The sequence below is a fragment of the Ricinus communis genome, chromosome 3 (genome assembly GCF_019578655.1).
Source record: "Ricinus communis isolate WT05 ecotype wild-type chromosome 3, ASM1957865v1, whole genome shotgun sequence".
NCBI classification, from domain to species: domain Eukaryota; kingdom Viridiplantae; phylum Streptophyta; class Magnoliopsida; order Malpighiales; family Euphorbiaceae; genus Ricinus; species Ricinus communis.
In genome coordinates this window covers 18,180,414-18,204,986 of record NC_063258.1, presented here as the reverse complement: position 1 = coordinate 18,204,986, position 24,573 = coordinate 18,180,414, and the positions used below count along the sequence as shown (strand labels likewise).

Genomic DNA, 24,573 nt, shown 5'->3' with positions numbered 1-24,573 from the left:
AAATCGAATTATTAATATTATGCAATTCGCTTAGAAAAGAATTAGAAAATTAGGATGTCTTAAATATTTTATTTTCAGAATTTGCATGTTAATTATTATGTTATAAACTAATTGAAAAAAGTAATAAACATTATTCAGTGGCAGAAAAAAGCAACAATTGTATTTGTCATTTAGTAACAAATACAAAAAGTGCCCAACAGAAAGAACTTGTGCAAAAACTAGCAACAATTACGTTCAGGAGCTTTATTAAGAGAAGGGGACACACAACTTAAACAAGTACCAGGAATTGCCATTTTCCAGACAGCTCTCTCAATTAGTGGAACAAAATTGGGTCTCTTTGCTTTGCTGCCACTAATATTTATTTATTTATTTTAAAAGAAAAAAAAAAACTAAAGATAATAATTATAAATAGTAGAGATCCCATTAGGGTAGTTGTTAGATAAAAGTGGTGGTTTGTGAGGTTGTGACTAGGATGATGTTAAGTGGTTCCTGCTTCCGTTTATTCATTTCTTACATTCCATTACCAATTTATATTATTTGGATTAGGGATTTTGTTTTGTTTTTATTTTATAGTTTTTTTAGTTCTCTTAATATTCTATTGCTTGGTTTTGAAAAAAAAAATTCATTATAATATGGCCTCACAAATGAATGTTATTTAATATTTTTGTAAACTAAAAGAAAAATCATGATAGTACAATATCACATCATATCTTAATAGAAATTCTCATGAATAAATGATCAAGTACTTTTTTAAATTTGTATTTTCGGATTAAATAAATCTAATTTTAATTATTTTAATAAGTAGAACTATAATTTCTATTTAAAAATTAAATAAATTTAAATTAAACTAAAACTGATAAAATTAATAACAATGATGTTGATAATGGATTGGTAAAATCGACAATAATAATAAAATAGAAAAAATTTAATATATAAAAATTAAAAGTTTAACTTTTAATATTAAAAATTAATATTTATATGAATTTATTTTATTTAATTAGTTTAAATAAAAAACTATAATAGATACACTTTTTTTAAATTTAAATCTAGTTGGTTTTTAAATAGAAATTTTAAGCCTATTTATTAAAATAATTAGAATATTAAATTTATTTGAAGACATTTAGCTCTTTATCTAATTTCTTATCTAGTAAAGAATTAATTACTTTAATAAGAAAATACAATTTTATACAATTATTTTAATACTAAATAATAAAACCAATACTGAAGGGGATGAAAATAAATTAATTATTGAGAGGATGGCCAATGACAAAAGATGGCCTGTCACTGGGCCATGCGCAGCCCACCACAGCCACATCCTCTTTTGTCCTTTTCAGGTGCCAATCAACAGTTCCCACGTTGATTAAGAGACAGCTGGCAAATGAGTGCGGCGTTGTCTGATTGGCTGTGAAATCACAGCGGAAAATTAAGTCAGATACAGCAGATAGAACCTCTTACTTAGATATTGTTTACAATTTGTTTTTAGGAAAAAAGAGCAATATAATAATAATAATGGTTATATTTATTTATTTATAATATAATACACAGCGCACTCACCTAACAAAATAAAATAAAATAAATAAATAAATAAAAAATAAGTAGGAGAATCGCTTTTATTGGTCCTCTATCATTTGGTGTATTGGGTTTGGCTTTTTGGTTTTGCTTTCGCTCTCTTCAATTCCTTTCTTTCTCTTGCTTCTGTTTGTTTTAGCAGAGAACTGAAGAAAGAAGGAAGGAAACGAAGGGAACTGAAAGCAGCAGCAGCAGAAGATTATTTTTAGAGATTCATTTTAATTTTAGTTTTAATTGAAGTGTTGAATTGAAATTGATTTGAAATTGTAATTTAATTTTAATTTGAGAAGAAGAGAAAGAGAAAGAGAAGGATGATGGTAGCTAACAGTTTCGATCTGTGGCAAAAGGATTCTTTCTTTTCTGCAGCTGAAGAAGTTCAAGCGTCTGCTGACCTGTACGTCTTTCCAATTCAATTCATTCCCTGTTCGTTTTTCTTTTCTGGTTTAATTTCTCTTATCAGTTTCTTTTGTTTTTCAAAGGTTTATCGTTAAGTGTTTCAACTTTTATTGCCATAGAAAATGATTTTTCAGATGGGTGTTGTTTAATATGCGTCAAAGATGCATAGTTATTAATTGGTTCAGTAGTATCAAGGATGCTGCTTACTTTGTATTGGGATATCATATTATAGGCCTTGTTTGGTATTATCATGTTCAAGAATTAAATTTGAATTCGATTCCTTGCGAAATTATGTCACTTGTGGAATGATTTCATTTCATTTCTTTTCTTCTTCTTTTTTTTTTTGTTTTACCTTAATGCCTTCGTTTCGCTTTTACTATGTGGAAAGAGTTGCATCCCTATTAACTATATGATATTTCAAAACAGGAGAATTTACTAAATAGAGTTGAATTATTTTATTTGTAGACTTCCCAAAACAAGGGAATAGAATTCCGTTGCAATTTCAGTGTCATCAGAATATATTAGGATCTTTAGTTAAGTTGTCAAGTCCAGTCTTCTCTGAATATTGGTTTGTTTGTCCAGAATGCAATCAGCATATAGGATGTGGGTAAGAGAGAAGGAGGGATCAAATCCAGAGGATATAGATGAACTTTTTAGAGAGCTCCAAACTTCTTTAGGTACTGCTAAATGGCAGGTACGTTTCCTCCCTATTCCTATATTTGAAAACCTTCTTCCTTTCTTTTTTTTTCTTTTTGCAAATATCCCTGTATTATTTAACTACTATGTGATGAAACAGTTGGAGGAGTTTGAGAGGGCTGTCAGGTTGAGCCATGGACATCGTAACGATGATATTACAGCATCTAGGCATAAACAATTTGTTGCAGCCATTGAAAGTCAAATATCACATGTTGAAGCTGCATTAAGAGAAGCTTATAGCGAGGATGGAAAGAAACCTCTACAATGGGTTCATCTGAATAAAGAAGAATGCGATGATTTGGCATTATTCCTCTCCGGAGCTCCCCAAACTCCAAAAAGTGTGAAAGATGATTGCAATGCTCTAAGACCTTGTATGAAGAGTCCTCCTATGGAGAAGAACTATTGTACAAGAAAAGATGCAGACTATATTCTTAATGCTACATGTAGTGGAAGTACTTCCAACGAAAGAGATGTTAGTGATGTTACTAGTTGCAAAAATGATGAATTTATTATAGATGTGGAAGACAGAGATATTTCTAGGATGCGGGATGATATCATCTGTCAAGCTGATAAAACATCTGGGACAAGGAGAATATGGAGTTCACCAAATTTTGGTGCTTTGAAGGTTGTAATTGCTGATGAAGATGAACATGATAGCAGATTGTCAAGAATTGATGCTACACCAAAGGAAAAAGGGTCCAAGCCTCTTTTTTGGAAGCAAAAGTGTGGAGAATTTTCTCAAGCGAAGGGACCGTCTAGTATGTTCAATCAGGTATTCAAATTATGCACTTACGGATTGCAATACTTGGTAATTAATCATTCTGAAAGTATGAAGTGCAATCCATGCCTTAAATGAGAAATGAAAACCAGTTAGTTATTGTAAAATATTTATGATCTCTGTTTTGGTTGTTGTACATGATATGCAAGTCTATTCCTATGATTCTAAAGATTATCAATCTCTTGCAGCTCTTCGGTCAGGTTGGTGGGTTCCAAAGACAATTGCAATCACCACTGCCCATGCAGTTTAGTTGTTCTGTCCAACTTACACTTGCTTTGATGCTAAGTATTTTTTTGATTGGTAAGTCCCTGATACTTTCTTTAAACGCATATGTTTCTCTGTTTGACATTAAAGAAATTAAAACCAAAGGCTGCTGCGTCCCTCTTTTTCCTAGTATTTCCTGGTTAACACATAAGATCACCAGTTGATATTGGATTTGATACATAATTTAACTGCACTTTAAATTTTTTGCAGTAGTGCTGCATGTAATTCTTGAGGAATGTACATTCTGTAATTTTTAGTAGTTATTTCTTTGATAAATTACATGGCATACTCTTTTCAAACTGCCATTTATTTTATTGCTTCATGTTGAAGATTTAGCATGTTTCATAGCAATGTCAAAGAAGAATGCTTTTTACAGCCCTGGGATGTTATAGAATTTATCAATTGATGCAACTTACAACCACATGATGTCATAGATTAATTATATACTCGATTTCTCAGTGTAGTTATATGTCTGATGTAATTCAGGTTACAAGACATAGTGCTTGGGCATATAGCATTTTGGAAACAAACTTTCCGGAATTGGAGTTGCAACTTGTTTAACATTGTCAGAAATCAGTGTGGCTATTATTTCTAGGAAATGTTTTACTAGCATCTATTATTGAAATTTTGTGAATCTTATGTTGGGCGGGACATGGATTTTACTGTAGATTTTAGTTGGTTCTGCCACATGTTAACAAACTTTTTGCGTCATCTGCAGCAGGCACTTTACTTTTCTTTTAATCTGGGTCATTGATTTATTAGCTGACTGAAAGTTCCATTTTTTGCTTGTTAGTACCTCAAGTTTAGTAAACTCATGTTCTTTAGATTTTAATAGTACATATAAAAGACTTATTTTTATGCAAATAAGAAAAAGAAATTCTCAAGAAAAAAAGAATTCTCATTTCTTTTTTTTCTTTTTTTTCTGCAGTGCCTTTTCTAGTTTATTCAGCTTGAGACAAAGTGGTATTTTACTGCTCATGATGAGGTTGAGAGGTAATCCTTTTACCCTAAAAATTTCTCTTTTTACTTTTCTTTTCCACTTTACCATAATGCTTCTTTTTCCCCATAATGCTTTTTAACTATTACAGCCACAATTCGGTGAATTGAATATAGAAGGTAAGGTAATAGAATATTTGCTTCTTTTCAAATGGTAGGATATTTATGCTGAAGATAACTTGTTACCAAAGCAAGACAGTTGATAATCAAGCATTGACTTGCAGTTTTGTAGTTTATAGCTGAGATAAAATATTTTAAATATAATATCTTTACTTTTGCTCCTTATTTCTTTTTTTGACCAAACTTTCTCCTTATTGGGTATAACCTAATGTTTCTGCTACCACAATTTTAGGCAGAATCTGGAATCTGGTGATAGAAACTAAATTACTAGTGCCTGTTTCTTACATCACTCTGATTCTAGATTTCAGCCATAACTTGAAATGAAGTGGAATTCCTTTTCCCTGGGGAATTAATCCTTGTTGTTTCTTTTTTATTTTCTCTCGTCCAAACTTTGGGAACAAAAGTACAATCACTATAGAAATCAGACTTGAGCTGGTTGATACAATGCCCTGCTACCTTTTATCTTTTCAGTATATACTAATTACAGATTGCAATTCCAACTTCAATTTAGAAATAGTTAAATATGATTTAAATAAGTTGTATCAATTTTATCTGTGGTTTGGAAGGGAGGAGATTGTTCCATGGTTCAAGTTTTGTGGGTCTCAACTTGCTGAATTGAAACAACTTCCAGGACAAGTTCAGTTTAGATCAGTTGGTGATCCATGTTTGACCACTAGTATTTTCAAAACTAAAAGTGAAGTTCCGTGATGTGGCATATTGTGGCAATATGCAGTTTTGGATAACTGATTACATATGTGAAACCTGCAAGTTCCTCCCTCCCTCTTCTTTTTGTGATGTAGCATTCTTAGCAGAGTGTACAAACACTTTTTGACGAATGTTGTGTTATGGAGCATATCATGTTTGGCTATCTTTTATAGCTATTCATGTAGAATTAAATAGACTTCCTCTTGCATTTGTTATATTGCAAGTAGTATGGAAGCCTTTCTCATTTCTCAAGAGTGCATGACCTGATCTCCACCAGTCAATAGATTCTTCCAAACCCTTCAGGTCTTAACTTGTTCCTAAAGGCAATACTTTTCTTCGGATTAAATTCTACATCCAAATATCAGAGAAACTTATTTCTTAAGAATGTAATGCAGTTGAACAATAACATGTTAGTGAGAGTATGACACTTAATGTTAATGGTGTTTTTGGTGCAGGCACTGAAGCTATCTGCGATAAGAGGAAAAAGCATGCATATAATATAAGGAGGATGCTAACAAATTGCCAACATCTATGCATGTTTTCTATTTGAAGTTTGGGAATAGGCTAGCTTAGCTCTGAAATTACAGGGGAGTGAAACTAGCAACAGGAACAGGGTAGTGTTTAGATTCCCTACCCTTTAAGCCACAGAAAGAAAAAAGGAGAAAAATGTATAGTATCCATCCATGTAGTCTCAAATGTAATTCAGACTATACAGAATCTCATCTGAATTGAACTTCAAATTTAAGATCGAAAGTTTGGGGTGGCGCAACTGCAAATGAGTTTAAATTGTAACAATTATTCTAAGTCGAATTTGTGTATTTTTCCTTCTCTTTTTTCCTACATTTTCTGTACATATTCCTTGTTTGTTTTGAATTGCAATACTTTTACCAGGAAGGAACTAGAGAAAATGTTATGTTTCTTTTAGTGAAATCAAGAAACAAGCCCAAATTCAAATTTCATTAATTAGATTTGGGGAATGTAAGGCAAAAAAAGTATAAAGAACGGTTATTTCCGGCTGAAATGATAAATTCAGAGCTTCTGAAATTCTTAGTTAACTGGTGGAATGGCTTAATTGACTAAAAACATTCAATTTAGTTTTCGAATTTATTATAAAATATTAAACTTATTTAAAATTAAATTATTATTAGATTTTAGTGGATATTTTTTTTCTCTTAAAATAATTTAATCTATTTTTAAAAAAATTAGTATTATTTAATCGATATAACAGTTTAATATTTTTTTTAGTTACAAATTTTATCAATATGTAACATTTTAAAATTTTCTAATTTAAATAACCTAAATTCTGATTCACATCTTAATACTTTGATAGGAGTTATAATTCTCTAATTTATTTAATATAATATAAATTGAATTTATACATTATAATTTGATGATTGTGATAAAAGATAAAAATAAAATATTTAAATATTTTAAAAATTTAAAAGTTACACATTCTCTGTTATTTCTTATGCTCGTTATAAATTTAAAGTTGGATTTCATATATCATATGCCTTTGTATACTCAAATTATCTAACTTGATTATTACTAGTGTTTTCAAGTAATCAAATTTGAGTATAAATGTGTTCTAAATTATTATACGTCTTTACTCAGCATACTTGATTTATAAAGTTATACATGACTTGTTATGCCTAAAACTAAATCATGTTAAGAAATTAGAATAATAGATATTATATTAAAAATAAGATTATATTATTATTTTTAAAAATTAATTTTAAATATTAAATTAATAAAATTTAATTTTGAATGAGTTTGATATTTAATAATAAATTTAAAAACTAAATTGAACTTTCTTTTAGTCAATTAAACCTTTTGACCAGTTGACTAACAGGAAAAATAGATGAAAGGAATAATAGTTAACGTAAACAAACGTCAAGAAGGTTCTAATTCACTTTTAAAAATGCAAGGTTAAACTTGTAAATCTTGTTACACCTCAAAAGGACAATAATAATTTTCCCTAAGATTTATTAATAACAAATTATTTCAAATTGATCTCATATAATTAGTTTTTTATAATTATAATAAATAATATTATTTTAAAATTATATTTAATAATTAAATAATTATAATATTTATAATTATATCATTAGAAATTAATAATAGTAGAATCTAAATTTAAATTCTTATTTTTAAAATAATTATTATAAATATTTTTAATAATAGATACAATTGAACTAAATATAATTAGTTATAATATGTTTTTATTATTATAAGTTATATTTATTAATTTATATTTTTGAAAATAGTATAATTAAATAAAATATATTTAAAAATAAATAATAAATTTAATAATCATTTAACATATTAACACTAGTTGCTAATAAAATCTTACTAAATATTTTAATTTATTGTTACCAACTATAAGACAAGCTATCAGCTACCTGCTGCATTAATAATTTAAGGCTTAATTACAAAAAAATTCTCGACCTTTGGCGTTTTTCTCAATTTAATCATGTGTTTATAATTGTAACAATGTCATGCGCGACATTATAAATTTTGTCAAATCGATACATAAGTAAAATTTCCAGTAAAGTTTATTCCACGTGGCTGCCGGCACTCTGGTAACTTAAATACGTAGAAACGGTGCGTTTTAAAGCAAAAGCAGAAATGCTGTGTTTTGCCCTATAGAAATGGTGCGTTTTATAGTCTTAATATGCCCCAAATGCATCGTGCTTCATATGCCCGAAATTCCTAATTCCTAAATTCATTTGCAATCTGTAGACTTAGTTTTTCTTATTCTCGTGGTTCATATGCCCCTAAATTGACATTTGTCTGCTAGTTTTAAGGTCGCGCATGGAAGAGGTAATGGTGTTGTATTAGGTTGATTGAAAGATTCACTTGAAACTTCTGATCCTGTAATGCTTCAATTGCGAGCTGGATCAGTAGTTCGATAGCTTCACCCTGACATATGAATGTCTTCCTTATATGAAAGATGTGATGAATCATTTGAAAGCTGAAAGGACGCATTGGAAGAAGTAATGAAAGTGAAGATGGTAATGGAGTCAACTATTGCAGAAAACTTGATAACTGCAAAAAGCTTGATGACTGCAGAAAACTTGATGATTGCAGAAAACTTGATTACTACAGAAAGCTAAATTTTGAAAAGAAAATGCTACAAAGAGAGTGTCCTGATGTGGTTTGAGAAACTTTTGTATTGTACTACTCATTGATATTGGTATTGTAATGCCTATGAGTTTAGCTTAACTGTTGGATAAATGTTTGTTTTGTAATTTGAATAGAAATATTGAATAAATGACAATGTTAATTTATGATTATTAAGCATTTTGACATAGGCCATATAACTTGAAGTTGGATGCCTTTTGCATATATGGTACTAGTATAAATCATAAATGGAGAATACAAGTATTTAAGAAGAGTATGAATTGATGAAAATAAAGGCATTATCTGCCTTCAAAACATGCTGCTATAAAGAAAGGCAAAAGTCTACAAACAAGATAACAGACACAATATTTGCCTAAAAAAGAAAATGTCATGCTCTACATTTAATCACAATTGCATTATACTACTCAATTTGCTTGACTCTCTTGGGTTCCAACAAGTGCAGCACCTTTCCCACCATTTTTAGCTCCTCTGCCACGACTTCTGTCAGCTCTATTGTTTATTGAACTTGCAATTGTTGGTCTGGCATAAGAGGAAACTGATTTGCCCTTACTTGCTGCTGCCTTTGCTGATGCTGCCTTTGTACCAGAAATGAATTTCACTCTCCTTGATTCAGGCATCTAGAAACCAAACACAATTATTCCATTAGACTAGGCATAAAATAATAAGAAATAAAATGTTGAATTGAAATTACCCTCAAATACATGTTGCCAGAATCTTCAAAGATTCTAACTCCATAACCTTGGTTAACCTGTTTGTATAATCATAATGAATACATATTGCTTCCCACTGTTCAAATGTAAACCAAATACAAGTGTTCAAAAAACTTACTAATGCAGTTTTTTTTCCTCCTTTGAGGTCCACTTTAAGGTATGCCAGCAAATTGAGTTTTTCCAGATTCAGGTCCACTTGAAGGTGTGCCAGCAAATTGACTTGGTCCACTTGAACTAGGGACATCAGACTGAGTTGTTAGGGATGTTGCAGTAGATCCAAGTACAGAAGTTGCTTTTCATGGCCTGCCACGCTTGACTGGTAGTTTAGGAGGCCTCTTGAAAGATGGATCATTTTTCATCTTACAACTCCTCTTGTTGTGCCCAACTCCTCCACAAACTGCATAAGTCATTTGAATTCCTTGTCTTATTAGGATTCATTGGATCTTCAGTGATATCTCTCTTCCTGTTCTTCTTAGATCTGCCAGGCATTTTCTTAAATTTGGTGCCTTGATTGGAAGCCCATCAGCTTGTGGCCATATTTTTCTGCCATTCAGTGGCTCAAGAACATTTTTGTAGGTTTCAATATAAGTTTCTACACTAAAGTACTTGTCCACAAAGGTTGCACTATCCTGGTTCATCTAATGAACGCTAGAACATGCATGGATATAAGGAATGCCTGTTATCTGCCATGCTCTACAAGTACAAGTGTGTATATTGATATCAACCACAAACTGATCATCTCCTATGTTCACTTGGGACTTGCCAGCAAACAACAGGTTTGCAAGTACATAATCTGATATTGTACTTGATTTCTTCAAGCTTAGTTATAATTCTAGGTGTGATGGAGTCAGTTAAACCACTAGCATGCATCAACTTACTATGCATTCTCTCCATTAATGCACATCTAATCTCTTCGAGCATGTCTATAATGGTCATACTTCTAAATTTGACAATGTAACCATTGAAGGTTTCACTGACATTGTTATCAATCATATCATACTTAGGAAGCTCAGAAATAAATGACTTACAAAATTTGGATGGATCCCTCTGTAAAAAATTATTATAGGCAGCTTCATTTTCTACTTTAATTTGATCAATGGCTTCCTTATAAGCAGCTTCATTAGTACTTCTAGCTGCACTCCAAAACATGTTTTTTAAAACTTGCCCCTTAAACTCCTTCTTCCAATTACAATAAACATGCCTAGCACAATTCCTATGTTCAACAAAAGGTGCTAGGTTCTTTATAGCATTAGTAAGACCCTGTGCAATAAAGCAAATATAATTATTAAGCAAATACAAATATAAAGTAAATAATAATTAAAACAGTCAAGAAAAATCACCTTTTGTTGGTATGATATAAAGGTCCACCCTAAACCATCTGTAATTTGCAGCTCCTCTAAAATAATGGTTAAAAACCAAGTCCAAAAGTACTCATTCAACTACAGCCCAAAAGATAGGGAACATTCGATTGTTCCTATCTTTACCTACTGCACATAATAGTGCCCCTCCTAAAAAATTTTCAAAAAACACCCATCAAATCTAATAATGGGCCTGCAACCCTTCAAAAACCCTTTCCTCAAGGAACTAAAGCCTATGAAGAACCCTTTAAAAGTACAGTCTTCATCAAGGAGGAAATCAAATCTGCCTTCCTTATCCACCCTAAGCAATTCAGCTTTGTAGCCTCTTAACTTAGCATAATATTCTTATACAGACCCTCTTAGCATATTAAGTGCTTTTCATTTTGTCCTATAGCACTTTGTTCTTGACACTTGAACACATAACTTCTTAAGTAAGTCATCCTCTAAGTCCTTCACACTCCAATTGCCATTTCTTTTGAATCTATGTATATATTCCTTAGCTATCCATTCAGAGGTAGCTTGCCTATTTTTCATCTCCCTAGGGCACCTATGCTCACCAACATATGTCTTAATAGCAAAGGTATGCTCTCTTTTAATCATGCTTCCATACAGTCTCCATGAGCATTTCGTGTCACATCTCATTTAAAGTTGGTACTTGCTGCTTCTCATCACCTGCACATTGTGACCATTAATAATTGCCCATTTATAAACTGCAGCTTTGCACTGATGTGCATCTTCAAATCGCATTCCAAGAACTAGCTGTAAATACTTATGATCACATCTGGGATCATATACAACCCTCATTCTCTTCTTTCTTGAAGCCTCTTCAATGTCATCCTCATCAGTACTGTCTGAATTCACATCCCCATCAGAGTCTTCGTATTTACTTACAAAGCCATATGCTTCATGTCCAGCATTTTTTGCCCTAGTAGTGCCATCAGTAGATGCTTTTTTGAACTGCAAACCAGTATTGCCATGTAATCTGTTAGCAAGCTCATCAACAGGCACATAATTCTTATACTTTACTGTCCTTTTCCTTGCTTCCACATACTCATCATCATCTGACAGTTCATTATCATTTAGTCCATCATCTTTATCACTCTCATCAACTAGTAAGTACTCAGGATCCTCTTCTGATTCTACTTGTTGTTGCAATTGCTCACTATGTTCAACACTGACATCAAACACAGTTTTATCTAAATCATCTAAATTGTCACTCTCATCCTTAGTTTCATCTAAATCATCAGTCTCACTCTCACTCTCATTAACTGGTAAGTAGTCAGGATCCTCTTCTGATTCTACTTCCTGCTGCAATTGCTCACTATGTTCCTCAGTTTCATGTACACCTTCTGGATTTTCACTAATATAGCTAACAACACCATCTTTTCCATGTACACATTTCTCTCCTTCAATATAGACTTGTAATACTCCATTACCTTCATCTATATACTTAATCATATCCATTAACCCTTATCATCCACCATTTCCCTTAACCCATCATTCAAACTCATTCCTGGAATCTTATAAGAAATCTTTGCCCCATAATATCCTAGTTTTTCTGCTTCATCAAGTATGTCCAAATATCCTATCCTATATGCGACCTACATAAACACATTCCCACAAATAGAAGCAAAAACGCCCACCATAGTTTATATATACAGAAAAGCTGTCAGACATTCTGTTGAAAGAGTGCATGAGTTAATATTTCAACAAGACAAACATAATACTTACATGAATAAGACCCTACAGACCATGACAAACTCAAATAAATAAATACGAAAATCACAATAAACTCAAATACATTTTGAGAAACCTGAAAGTGCAGTAATAAAAGATTGATTGATACCCTACCCCACACATATCGCACTCATCTCATTAATGTAAAAGTTTCTTAGAAAAGCAATTATCAATATAATAACTTACTTGTCATTTTCCAATGGTCGATACTTCAAGGGACCACAATGTTTGATGGCTGCTGCTGTCTTTGCTGGTTGAAGGGACCACAACGTGTTTGATTCTTTAAAGCGGCTTCACTTTCACTCTATTCTTCAAATGGTTTCAGTAATCACAAACAATAAAAAATAACGGCTATTTCAATTTTGGGGATTTAAGGTTTTCTTACACCATATACGCCATCGTTTCGTTCTTTTTTTGTTCCTATTTAATACTATAAAAACGCACCGTTTCTATAGGGCAAAACGCAACATTTCTGCTTTTGCTTTAAAATGCGCCGTTTCTACGTGTTTAAGTTGCCAGAGCACCGACAGCCACGTGGAATAAACTTCACCAAAAATTTCATTTATGTATCAATTTGATAAAATTTATAATGTCGCGCATGACATTGTTACAATTATAAACACGTGATTAAATTGAAAAAAAACGCCAAAGGTCGAATTTTTTTTTATAATTAAGCTATAATTTAATGATATAGAGCCATGTATATATATATGAACCAACATGTATATATATATATATATATATATATATATATATATATGAACCAAGTTCGAATCAAAATTTTTGAAACATTTGTTTCTAAATATATTAATTTTTGAATTATAATTAGTAATATTTAAAATTTCCCATATATATTATACATCATTTAGTTATAATATTGTAAAATATAAAATCGGTACTATTTTTATAAAGGATTTAATTCCTCCCTTCCTCAGTTTCCTTCATGTCCACCATGTATTGTTGGGTTCTCAGGTGGGCTTTAATATTGTATTTATCCTAAACATTTCATTTCAATTGGTATTCACCATGTACATGGATCAGTCAAAACTTATAAAAAATAGAACGACAAGAGAACAAGAAGCGCCCATGGCCTAATGGATAAGGCGCTTGACTTCTAATCAAGCGATTGTGGGTTCGAGTCCCACTGGGCGTGTTTCCCTTTTTTTTTTTCTCTTGTATATTTTGATACCTTTCTTTTTATTCATTTATTATGGATTTAGATATATTCAAAAACTTTATTTTTTCTTTACATTAATTTTTTCTTCTTCTTTTCTTTTTATTTTTATAAATTTTTAAATCTCCTATTTAAAATTTATTATTCTTTCTCATTTATGGATTTAAATACATTCACTTTTAACAAGATTCATCCCCTAAAAATCCCTCATCTATAATTCATTGCTTTAGATTTCATAATATTTCAAATGTTTTAAGTTTTTCAATATATATAAAAATTTTCATTTTCTTCGTTTCTCTAATTAGTCACTAGTTTGTCTTCATTTCTTTTTTCCAGCTGAATTTTTCTATTTCATTATAGAAAGAATTAATTGTGGGAATGGCACTATAAAATTGTATTGAGAATCCATGCCTCTGTGTGTGAGTGTATATATATATATATATATATATATATAACAAGTTGGAGAAAAGACAAGTTATAAAAATGATGCATAATGAATGAAAGTAAAAATGAAATCAGCTGAAATCTTCATAAATGCATTTGTTTATGTGTAATTCCTCTCTTTTTCTTCTTTTCCCTCTTATGGGGACAGATAAAATAGTATTAAAAAGATTAATATTATACAGAGTACATGACAGGAAACCCTGCATATCTGCAGCAAAAAGAAGATTTTTACATATCTGAGATTCCAATAAGAAGACTAAAGCTACCCAAATTGGAGTTGTTGGTTAATAAAACCCTGTGCACCATTTATATGAAATTAGTATAAAATCCAGCAGTTGAAATGCAATTTACTGCAGAATAAAGGGGTAGCAGCACCAGGAACATCATGAACTGCAGGCTGCTCATCCAGAAGCAAGCAAGAACCCTACAACAGGATTTCTCTGTAACCAGTCTGTAGATGATAGCTTTTGCGATTACCGAGAATTCAAAATGTATTAGCTGTCAATTCACAAGATAAATAGTACCAATTGAGATGGAAGACTGTCACAACTCGCTACCAGCAAAGTTGATAGATCCTAACAGCACTAGCACAACTTGTGATCTATTCAAACAAAGCCTCAGCAACATGAATAATACATGCGACTTTTATCATTCTGCGCAAGATGAGGAAACAGTTTCCAAATTCTGAAACAGGCAGAAATTACCAAAGTGGATCCAGTGCCAGGTAATGTAATGGTGTTTCTTGTAGGAACTCGGATAGAAATCCTGCAAAGACAACAAGATGATAAATACTTCAGAAACTTAGATCAAGATCGAGCTAATAATTTTCAGACACACTTGTTTAATTCAACCTACCCACAAAACCTTTATTTCTTCTTTCTCCCATATTAATTTAAGCCATCTGATACACCATTTGTTTCCATACTGTATGAACATATGAAATAGAGGGTGGAGATGCATACAAAACTCCAATATTGTGCATTAGTCCTAAAACTTCCATGAAGTTGACAATTAGAACTATTATGGATCTAGTGCACTACATTGTCTAATCAGATTCCATGATAAAAGATAAGATCTGAGGTTGTCATTGGAAGCCCTAGATTCTAGAGCTTTTTGAATGACAAGCAACACTGCCTCACTAGATTACTTTTTGGCAGAAAGACGAGAAAAAATACAGATGAAATCACCAAGATTATTCCTAAGCTCTCCACCAATTCCAGAGGGTCCAGAATTTTGTCATTGACAATGTGTCCACATTCCATTTATAACACCATTCCCAAGGGGTTCCCAAAATGAAAGATCTTTATGTTTCACAATTTTTTAGTGCACATGTTGAATCAAGTTGAATACATACAGATGAAAAGGGGAAAATGGCTTTAAATACTCCTTTTTAATGTTTGAATATGAATTTACAGTGGAACACATTCTCTGGATATCAAGAAACAATGTTGTTTTACCAATATTGTTCTACTTTCATGAAGGTGACTAGAGAAAAGGAGGAGGGGGGGAGATATGATGGTTCTCCACAAAAGTGGTAATTCCATTTGTCTGAAGAACCCCAAGCATTTCGCATCACAAGTAAATAAAGTTTGGAAGTGTTATAGATCGTCATTCTCCAATGAAGAATAATAGTCAGAATGACTTGCTTAGTTGGGAATGTAATAGTTTTATGAATACGGAAAAAATAATATTATACAGTGCAAGGTTCTGAACAATATTAATACATAATTTACTTAACAGTTAAGTTATGCACAGAATTGATAGTTTACCAAAACAAAATGGACAGAAACGATAAGTTGAATAATTTCAGTAATAGAAGCTTAATTTAATTAAGATCTGAGAACAAACAGTTTGATAAAAAGAAAATATTGTAGTCACCACACATGACTTAAAGCTAAAATTTGTATTAAAAGATAATTAGAAACAACAGAAGAAATTACAATACACAACATAATCCTAATTTCTATTGCTTAGACTCTTTTCTGATCTTTTTTATCTGCTACTGAGGTGTTCTATCTGTTTGTTAGAAAATGGACCTTGTTTCTTTTATTTTTATTTACCCTTCCCCATAGAAGATGCTATTGCTAATATCATACAACAACATGAATAGGTTAGTAGATAAAATAGGAATGACCGACGGTAAAATGGCATGGCCAACTCAATCCTTTTCGATTTGTACAGTACGACGACAACTGTGTGAAACCATTTAAGAGATCATCTTCAATTAATAAAAATGTTATTCACTTCAAAGGTGATCCAATAGAAATTTTCTTCCCTTACAAGAAGACTAACAGCAAGTGTACTATTTCAGCCCTGTTATTGACAGTCCTGAGCATGAAAATTAACTGTGTTCTTCAGAGAACACTATGAACAGAAAAAAGATTTCTACAAAGCAAGGGTTAAAGAAGGTTATATATCATATGCAACCTTGAGGATGTATTCACGACTTAAAAAAAGTTAAAACCAAACTAGAGTATTATAAAGGAGCCATCTTGCTGCACTGAGACTTACCCTCAAAACTGACTAAAGCAAAGAAAAGGAAATATTTATATTTTCCATGAGCAGAGCACACACATACTTATGCATACAGGTATGCAAATGTGCAGTCAATTACTCAAGCATGCATACACTACTATAACCCAATTACCTAACAGAATATAAGACATGGTGAACTAGATTGCTTAAATTATATGAAGTATAAATCTAGATGCTCTTTGTGAAATAACTTCTCAGATTTGAAATTTGTGTGTTGCATATGAGTTTAGAACTCCATCGCTGACCCCTTTACAGTCCAACATCCAAAATACAAGTATACAACAAATTATCCAAGATTAGATGCCCATTAAGGTTTGCAAATGAGTTTATAACATCATTGCTAACCTTCACTATGACCAAATACAAGCTCCAAAAGTACAAGAATCTTTTCTTTTTTGGAAAAATGCAGCTTTCTGGTTGAAAATGATGGTTGATTCCAGATATATCATTGAGAAAAAAAAAAAAAATGACTCAAAGCATTAACCAAAATTTAAAGTACATAACTTCCCAATTTACAAACATTTTTCAATCGAATATCTTTCCCGAGCAGCTTAAACATGGATATGAACAGAAGCTACACTTTGATAAAACAAGAACACCAAAAACAAATAAAAAGAAATGGCGGAGCAAATATCTCCAAATAAATAAGTAGATATAAAGCCAAAAAGAAAAATGAACCAAAACTTGCTACCTTCATGTGATGCCATATTGTAGAAAAGCACGACATTAACTATCAATTCCAAAAACCCCTTCTCTCCTGATAACAAATTCACATGATGAATAAGGCAAATGAGGCGCAAAAACAACATGAAGCCTCCTCCTTGTTTGCGAACAAAAGGAACCACTTTCAGCTCCATCTACCATGCCATTCTCATCCCTCGACAAGAAAAGCCTGGAATTCACACAATTCGCCCAAGCTAACCCTAATGCCGGACAAACTCTCCTCCCAGATGAATACAAACTACCCAAATCCCCAATCCTCGCACCATTTAGTCCATCACCAGACCCAACAAAATCCACCACCTGATTACTCACCACCACAGCCAAATTAAACCTCCATGCCAAAGCCCTTAACTTGGCAGAAATCTTGAAAAACATCGCCGATCTCCTCTTTAAATCAGTTGCTGTATTCTCAAACTCAGACCGAAAAAGAGCTGCAACCGAATCAATCACAATTAGCCTAACAGGCAAATGGGTTTTCGAATATACTAAAAAAGATTCTATCTTTGGCATTATATCAAACAAGTAATCAGCAGAACGTACACTATGTACAAATATATTGTCACAAGGATTGTCATAATTGTTAATGGTATCATTATTATTATTATTGATAAAGATTTGTGGGTGTTGAGATTGAAAGGAATGAGAGAGTTGGTGTAAACGGCGAAATGGGAAAGGGAATTCAGTGTGGAGGTAAAGAGAGGAGGCAGAGAGGCCGCCTAAAGAGAGTGGGAGTTGGGCGTAGAGGGAGAGTTGGAGGCATAATTGGGTCTTTCCAGTGCCACTCTCGGCAACTATTTCGGTTATTGAATTGCAAGGAATGCCGCCGTTAAGACAGCGGTCTAGGATGGGGCAACCCAAGGTGCATTTTTGGGTGGGGATGGGTTGGAATACAAGATTTTCAGGTTTCATGGATGGAAAGCTATTTGTTTAATCTTCGTGTGATAGAGGAAGGAGTTTTAAATATGGAAGTGGAAACGGCGCCAAAAGAATTTTTTTTTTTTTTTTTCTTTTTATGCTTGATCGCAAAACAAATTCAAGGAGTTTTAATGCTTTTTTTTTTTTTTCAATTTAATCAAATCCTTTTTATTATAGTAATACTATACATCATCTTTAAAGTATTTTTATAATTTCATATACGCAGCTGGACTTATTTATATTTTTAAATTTATATTTATCAGTTTAGTTAAAAATTTAATTTTTAATTTGATATAATAAATATTTAAATTGTACTTTTTATTTAATATTTTTAAATATTTTTAACTTTAATTTTATATAAAATGCACTTGAAATTTACTTTTAGTAATATTTAAATATTTTTTTATAATAAATGTGGAAGGTATTGAATACATATCAAAAAATATTAAAATAATCAAATATTTAATATTAAAATATTAAAAATAAATAAATTTAAATATCTATTAAATTAAACTGAAAATTAGAATGTTAAACTAACTAAATAATCAAATTCCATTTGCATAAATATGGGTTTGGCCTATAAGTTAATACTTCATTTAGGACCTAGACTTAGCCAATGATATGAATTGACGTGAAACTAATATTGTAGCCAACGACATGAATTGACGTGAAACTAATACTGGAATGCTTGTTCATAGTTTATTGAGAGATTGATCCTTGAATTGGTTTGCATATAGAAGGTCTAGCTCACAAATATGGATAAAAAAGTACATAATAAGTTAACAGTTTATATTCATTACGGTTCAGTTTTGGCTCAACCCATTCCAATAATAAATAGAATTCAAAATTTAATTGAAAAATAATGAAAATTATAATTTTTTCTTTTTTTTAAAAAATCTTCATCATAGCCTTTAACTTATTTTTATTATATTTTTCCATTAACATTTATTATAATAATGATATGTTTCGTCAGAGTTGAGAATTATAATTTACTTCAATTATATTTATAAAATGCTAACTAAATTTTTAATTTAATTAAAAATTTAAATAATATTAAAGGATATATCTGTATATATATAGTGTGTTTTTACATAAGTCATAAGTGGATCAAATGTGAGACTAAACTAAATTTTTTAATATTTTTCAAATTAAAAAGTTTTAAATTAATTTGAATCATCAATTTCGGCTCATAATCATATCAGATTCAACATGATGTTGGACCTATTCTTACTCTTTTGAGATCTTGAGTCAGTTGAACAGAACTATTGACTATAGACAAATTCTGGATATTAAATCTATCTAATTTTATCTTATTTGCATCTGAATCATTTCTTTGGCCAAATCTAATAGAACGTAGGATAAAAATAATGAATTTTATTTCTTAATGATGTGTCTAAATTAGTACTCGCAAGTATACAAACTGAATGGTAGTTCGGGCAAGCTTACCATGAGGTCGATCTCACAAGGAATTGTAGAGCATATATTATAAAAACCAACTATCACACAAAATACTGAAAATAAATATAAAAACTCTAAGCCAATGTTTTGAGAATGATCTTTAGTTTAATAAATAAATTAAATAACCAGAAAATAAATATGCAACTAGAATGATTAATATGAACTATATGATAAAATAGCATTTAGTCTAGCTTTTATTTAGTAATCCTCTCAATTCCCTTAAGCCCTAATTTAACAAATGAGATGGTGATGTGCCTTTTTCCCTAGGTCACTCAAGCTAATAATACAACTTAGATTTTTTATACCAATATAGATTAAAATAAAGATGATGTTTCTAATACTTTTAACCTAAAGATTTTCATAACATATGTTATTACTAAATTGATATGATAGTCAACCAATAATAATAGAGGAAACTAATGAACATATGAAGGCAAAGAAATCATTCATTAAACTCAAAATATATAAGGTTTATACGTAAGTAAAAAGCCAAACTAAACACTTATGGAACTTAACCTAACATACTTAATTCAACGATCATTATAATTAAATAGAAAGACTTAAGATTCATAAAAAAAAAAAACTAAAACTCCCTCAAAGTTCAAAGGCTCTTTAAGGAATGAAGAAGATTGGTCTTCTTTCTCCACGTCTTCGAAAAGCTTTTCTGATTCTTCCAAGAATAATGCAACAACAAGCTAGCTAGATGTAGAATATGATGAACTATAGAAATTTCTGCAGAGAATGATAGAAACCTTCTCTAGAGAGATTCTTAGTAGCCGAAGAACTCCTTGTTTTAATTAACCTCTACTCCTTGTAGAGATTCTCTTTTTTCGAGTTCTTTTTTCAACACACAACTACTATAGTTTATCATTTACTGTCATAAACAAACTAAACAACTCAAAAGATAATTATCCACTAATTACATAACAATTACTTAAATCATCCATTCGTGGGCCTTAATGAATTAAGCTAGGCCCAAACTATTAATAGTGCACGTGTCTGATTCTCGAGCCCTTAATAGCTGCAGTCCAATTAATGCCCATTAGTGCGTTTTTCGCTCAAATTCTCCTATCTGGCGATTATTTTCTGAATTTATATAAAATTAAAGTGAGGTAAAATACATCTTTTCACCATATTATATATAGAAATATATCATTAAAGCTCTAAACTACCTTTAAATATCTATATACAATTCAGATCGATCAAATACCCCAACACTTGAACTTTTACTTGTCCTCAAGTAAATAGTAACTTAAGAATCAATCGTTGCAAAAAATCAATAAAGCAATTCGTACTCAGCTCAAAAGTACTATTCAAAAGAATCTCACTAATGCAGAAATTATGCAAATCAAAGAAAACTTGAATCATAAATTTTTTTTAAAAGGTTGTAAACTCAATCATAGTTAGTCAAAAGATTCAAGTATTCATCATTTACACATGTTTACAACAAATAGCTTAACTCATCATCAATTAATATAATTATAATGTATAACCCAAATTATGATAACCTTATTCAAGAAGGAAAACCTTACTATTCAAATAAGAGATCAATAGGCATTTATATTTTTCACTTGCTTTGCAAGCTCTTTTTTTTGAGTTTTTTTTTCACCCCTTAGATTTACTTAATACTTAGAGTTTCTTTCTTTCTTGATAAGTTATGTCTTTTTATACAAATACAAACATGGGTAATGAATGTACCTAGTTACTCAACAAAATAAAAATCAAGATGCTTTGCGTACTCATAATTTCAATTGTCTTTTTTATGTGAAAATTAACATTGGTCATGAAGACCCCCGGTTACTCAGCAACTAAAACTAGCAGAGTATAATTATTAACTTAGAGCTTTTAACTTACCCATATCATTTCCCACAAACATAGGTAAACCATAATAATAATAAGGGAATAATAACCTAAATCATACACTTCTAATCATACCCATGTTAAATGCTGCTAAACTACTAATTATGTTCTTATGCAAACGATGAACACTGGATCATTTAAGTGTAATCAACTCATAAGTTCACATTCATATGTGCTTAAAAACTAATTTAAGAACTCAAAGATTTATCATAATAGCATTATTATTATAAAATAAATGCATAACAGAAATCCTAAATAGCTATAAAGGATGAAAATCCTAAGATAGCTAAGAATATAAAAATAAATGCCCTATGGTAACTAGATAGCTAAATCCTAAAAAAAAAAAACTTAGTACAAAACTAGAATCAATGATGAGGCGGGGATGATGGTGGTGAAGGAGCATCAAAGTCGACGGATTTGAAGTAGCAATCGAGTTTGTATGCTTATCGATGTTGACTCTTCTCCATATTACCCAATCGAGAATCAAAGGCATCGAGCCGTTGGTTAAGGTTGGTATTCATAGCTTGTAGTTAAGGTAAAACTTGGTGCCAACCTTGACTACCCCATTCTTGCCCTCTACTTTATTCACTATTCGATTCTTCTTCTGTATTATGTCTTGGTGGCTCATCTCCAACCACACTACTACTACCTCCACTCGATTCGTGCTTAAAGTAAGAGGACCACCATGACAATTTACCAAATTAGCTCTAATTAATGCATTAGTATATAAATTGCCTGCGGAGGGTAATGCCTCATATGGAGAAGACTCTAGATCAAAAATACGAAGATACATGGCCAAACCTATAATAATATGTCCTAACCCGATACAATTCTTAGGTCTAGCCAATGTTCTTAGTAAACTTTGCATAATAAAGTATGCCGAAGAAACATATTTATGGGTATCCAAATACCATAGAATATTTATTTCTTACTTCGTCACCTTATTTGTCTCTTTCCTACCAAAGATGCCTCCATACATAAATTTTTAAATAAGTAAATAACAATGATCATTGAAGACATTATTTGGCATGTTATTAACATCATATTTGTCTTGACCCGCTAGTTCTTTTCCAAAACTTGCCCAAATCAAACTTATGATGTTGCTCACAAATACCTCCTTTCTTTAAATTAAAAGCTTGGAAAATTGCATCAATAGTAACAGTATAATTATGCCTAAACAATCTTACCTTAAACTCCTTGTCATTGGAAGGATCATAATATAGAGTTGTGAAAAACTCTAAAGTTAATTCATTATATGATGACAATGAGTTAAAGGCAAAATCCTTCCATCCTAGTCTATCCAAATGAATCATCATTCTCTCAAAAATATTCAACTTAGCTAGAGAGGGAGCATCCAAGAACTTACATGAAACTTACTCTCTTGAAGCAAGGCTAAGAAATCGATTGCCCTTTTCATGAGAATAAAGATAAAAAAGAGCTCCATAAGTTGCTATTAAGCTTTGTTCTTCTTCATGAGAGCTTGAGACTATCTTTTTCTCCTTTTTCTTTCTTGTTCTCTTTTTTGGGGCCATTATTTACCTATGGAATAGGTATAATAGAGATTGGTGGGTAAAGATTTTGAAGTTTTGGAAGAAAAAATGAGGTTTTTTGTAGAGAAAGAAAGAAAAACGATGAGAGAGAAAATATGAGGTGGTGTTAATGGAGGAAGGTGATGTTAAAGAGAGAAAAGAATATATTTATATGTGAGGGTTAGGGTTTTGGGAGGGGTGTTTTTGAATTCAAATAAAATTTTTGTTGTTTATGGTGGGAGATGAACAACTTTGGAGTCCTAATGTATTTCAAATTAAAGTTGCTCATCTCTTTTTTTTTACTCTTTTTTTTTAGGTGGTCGGTCCCTCCCCGGGCGCCTGGCGGATGAATAGCATGAGGTCGTGGCATGCGCCAGGTGCCGCTGCTACTCACCTTGCGACAGCATCCGCGGCTTGCCCGCAGGGTGCCCCTGCTACGCACCTCGCAAGTTCACCTTGGCCGGTCTTTGTGTCATGGCTCACGGCCATGCAGGGCCTTCGTCTTCGTGGCTATGTTTCTCGCGGTAGCCCCGTGAGGTCGCGGCCTACTGGGTCCTTCTGCACTACTGGCTACTGCTGCTTCGGGCCCATGCGTTCCTGCCGTGACTCTGCTACGGGCCCGTGTGAAATTTTATTGCCACAATGTGGCTCGCTCGACTTAAAATATATATATATTTTTAATACAAACAAAATTTCATCTAATAATAATAAGAAAAACTAAGCTACCAAGGGGGACTTGACTAGAATTAAGACTAAATTCCTAATTAAAGACAAGCATTGTAAGGGATACTCAAATCCTAACTAAATGACCTTTATATAATACACATAATCTTATATACTTGAAGCACAATATTGACTAGTAAATTAAGTGTTACCATATAAAGCTCCTTTGTTGTACTTGATGATCATGTATGTACTCGGATGGTTGAATCTTTGCAGGTTCCTAAAAACAAAGCGAGAAAATACTTTAAATTGAAAAGTAAAATAGTAAAAATAGAAAATATGTAATATACAAGTGCTAAATTTATTGTCTATAGCTAGACATTGACAAAAGTTATTTCAAATTGAAGGTGCTTCCATGCACTCCACTTCATGTCCATAAGTCATCCCTTCATAATATGGCTTTAAATGATGGTCATTAACTTTGAATTGTTCTTAGGTCTTAATTTTACGTAATTCCATCACACCATAATTGAAAACCATTATTACTTCGAAGGGTCTGTTCCATCTGGATTTAAGCTTTCTCGGAAAAAGTTTAAAGCGTGAGCTAAATAATAATACTTTCATTCTAGGGGTAACAGATTTACAAAGTAAACTCTTATCATGTTGCTTCTTGGTCCTTTCTTTGTATAGCTTGGCATTCTCATAAGCCTCACTACGCATTTCTTCTAGCTTATTTAGATGCAACAAACGCTCTTCACCTGCTTTAGTTAAATCCATATTAAGCTCCTTAATAGCCTAATAT

At 31.7% G+C, this 24,573-nt stretch overlaps 2 protein-coding genes and 1 non-coding gene across 3 annotated transcripts; 2 read left to right on the top strand and 1 right to left on the bottom strand.

Annotated features, from left to right (window-relative positions):
• Positions 1-1,607: 1,607 nt before the first annotated feature.
• On the top strand, positions 1,608-6,364 carry LOC8273518. The gene is made up of 6 exons (XM_015726901.3): positions 1,608-1,963; positions 2,548-2,659; positions 2,762-3,433; positions 3,628-3,739; positions 4,632-4,696; positions 5,980-6,364. The coding sequence occupies exons 1-5, from the start codon at positions 1,881-1,883 to the stop codon at positions 4,655-4,657; spliced, it is 1,005 nt and encodes a 334-aa protein (XP_015582387.2). The 5' UTR covers positions 1,608-1,880; the 3' UTR covers positions 4,658-4,696; positions 5,980-6,364.
• A 7,186-nt stretch (positions 6,365-13,550) lies between these two features.
• TRNAR-UCU lies at positions 13,551-13,623 on the top strand. The gene has a single exon. It is a non-coding gene; the product is annotated as a tRNA-Arg (tRNA).
• Positions 13,624-14,142: 519 nt separating this feature from the next.
• LOC8285815 (DNA repair protein XRCC3 homolog) lies at positions 14,143-18,509 on the bottom strand. Its single transcript, XM_002531611.4, has 2 exons — positions 17,315-18,509; positions 14,143-14,853 (listed from the first exon to the last, which is right to left on the bottom strand). Exon 1 carries the CDS (start codon positions 18,253-18,255, stop codon positions 17,350-17,352), a length of 906 nt encoding a protein of 301 aa, XP_002531657.2. The 5' UTR covers positions 18,256-18,509; the 3' UTR covers positions 14,143-14,853; positions 17,315-17,349.
• Positions 18,510-24,573: the final 6,064 nt, after the last annotated feature.

What these genes read in the sequence shown, in the direction of transcription:
- LOC8273518 (XM_015726901.3), top strand. Translation starts at nt 1,881, where the DNA reads ATGATGGTAGCTAACAGTTTCGATCTGTGGCAAAAGGATTCTTTCTTT. An exon ending in TAGGTACTGCTAAATGGCAG is followed by an intron (nt 2,660 to 2,761) that starts GTACGTTTCCTC and finishes GTGATGAAACAG; the next exon opens with TTGGAGGAGTTTGAGAGGGC. An exon ending in CGTCTAGTATGTTCAATCAG is followed by an intron (nt 3,434 to 3,627) that starts GTATTCAAATTA and finishes AATCTCTTGCAG; the next exon opens with CTCTTCGGTCAGGTTGGTGG.
- LOC8285815 (XM_002531611.4), bottom strand. Translation starts at nt 18,255, where the DNA reads ATGAAACCTGAAAATCTTGTATTCCAACCCATCCCCACCCAAAAATGC.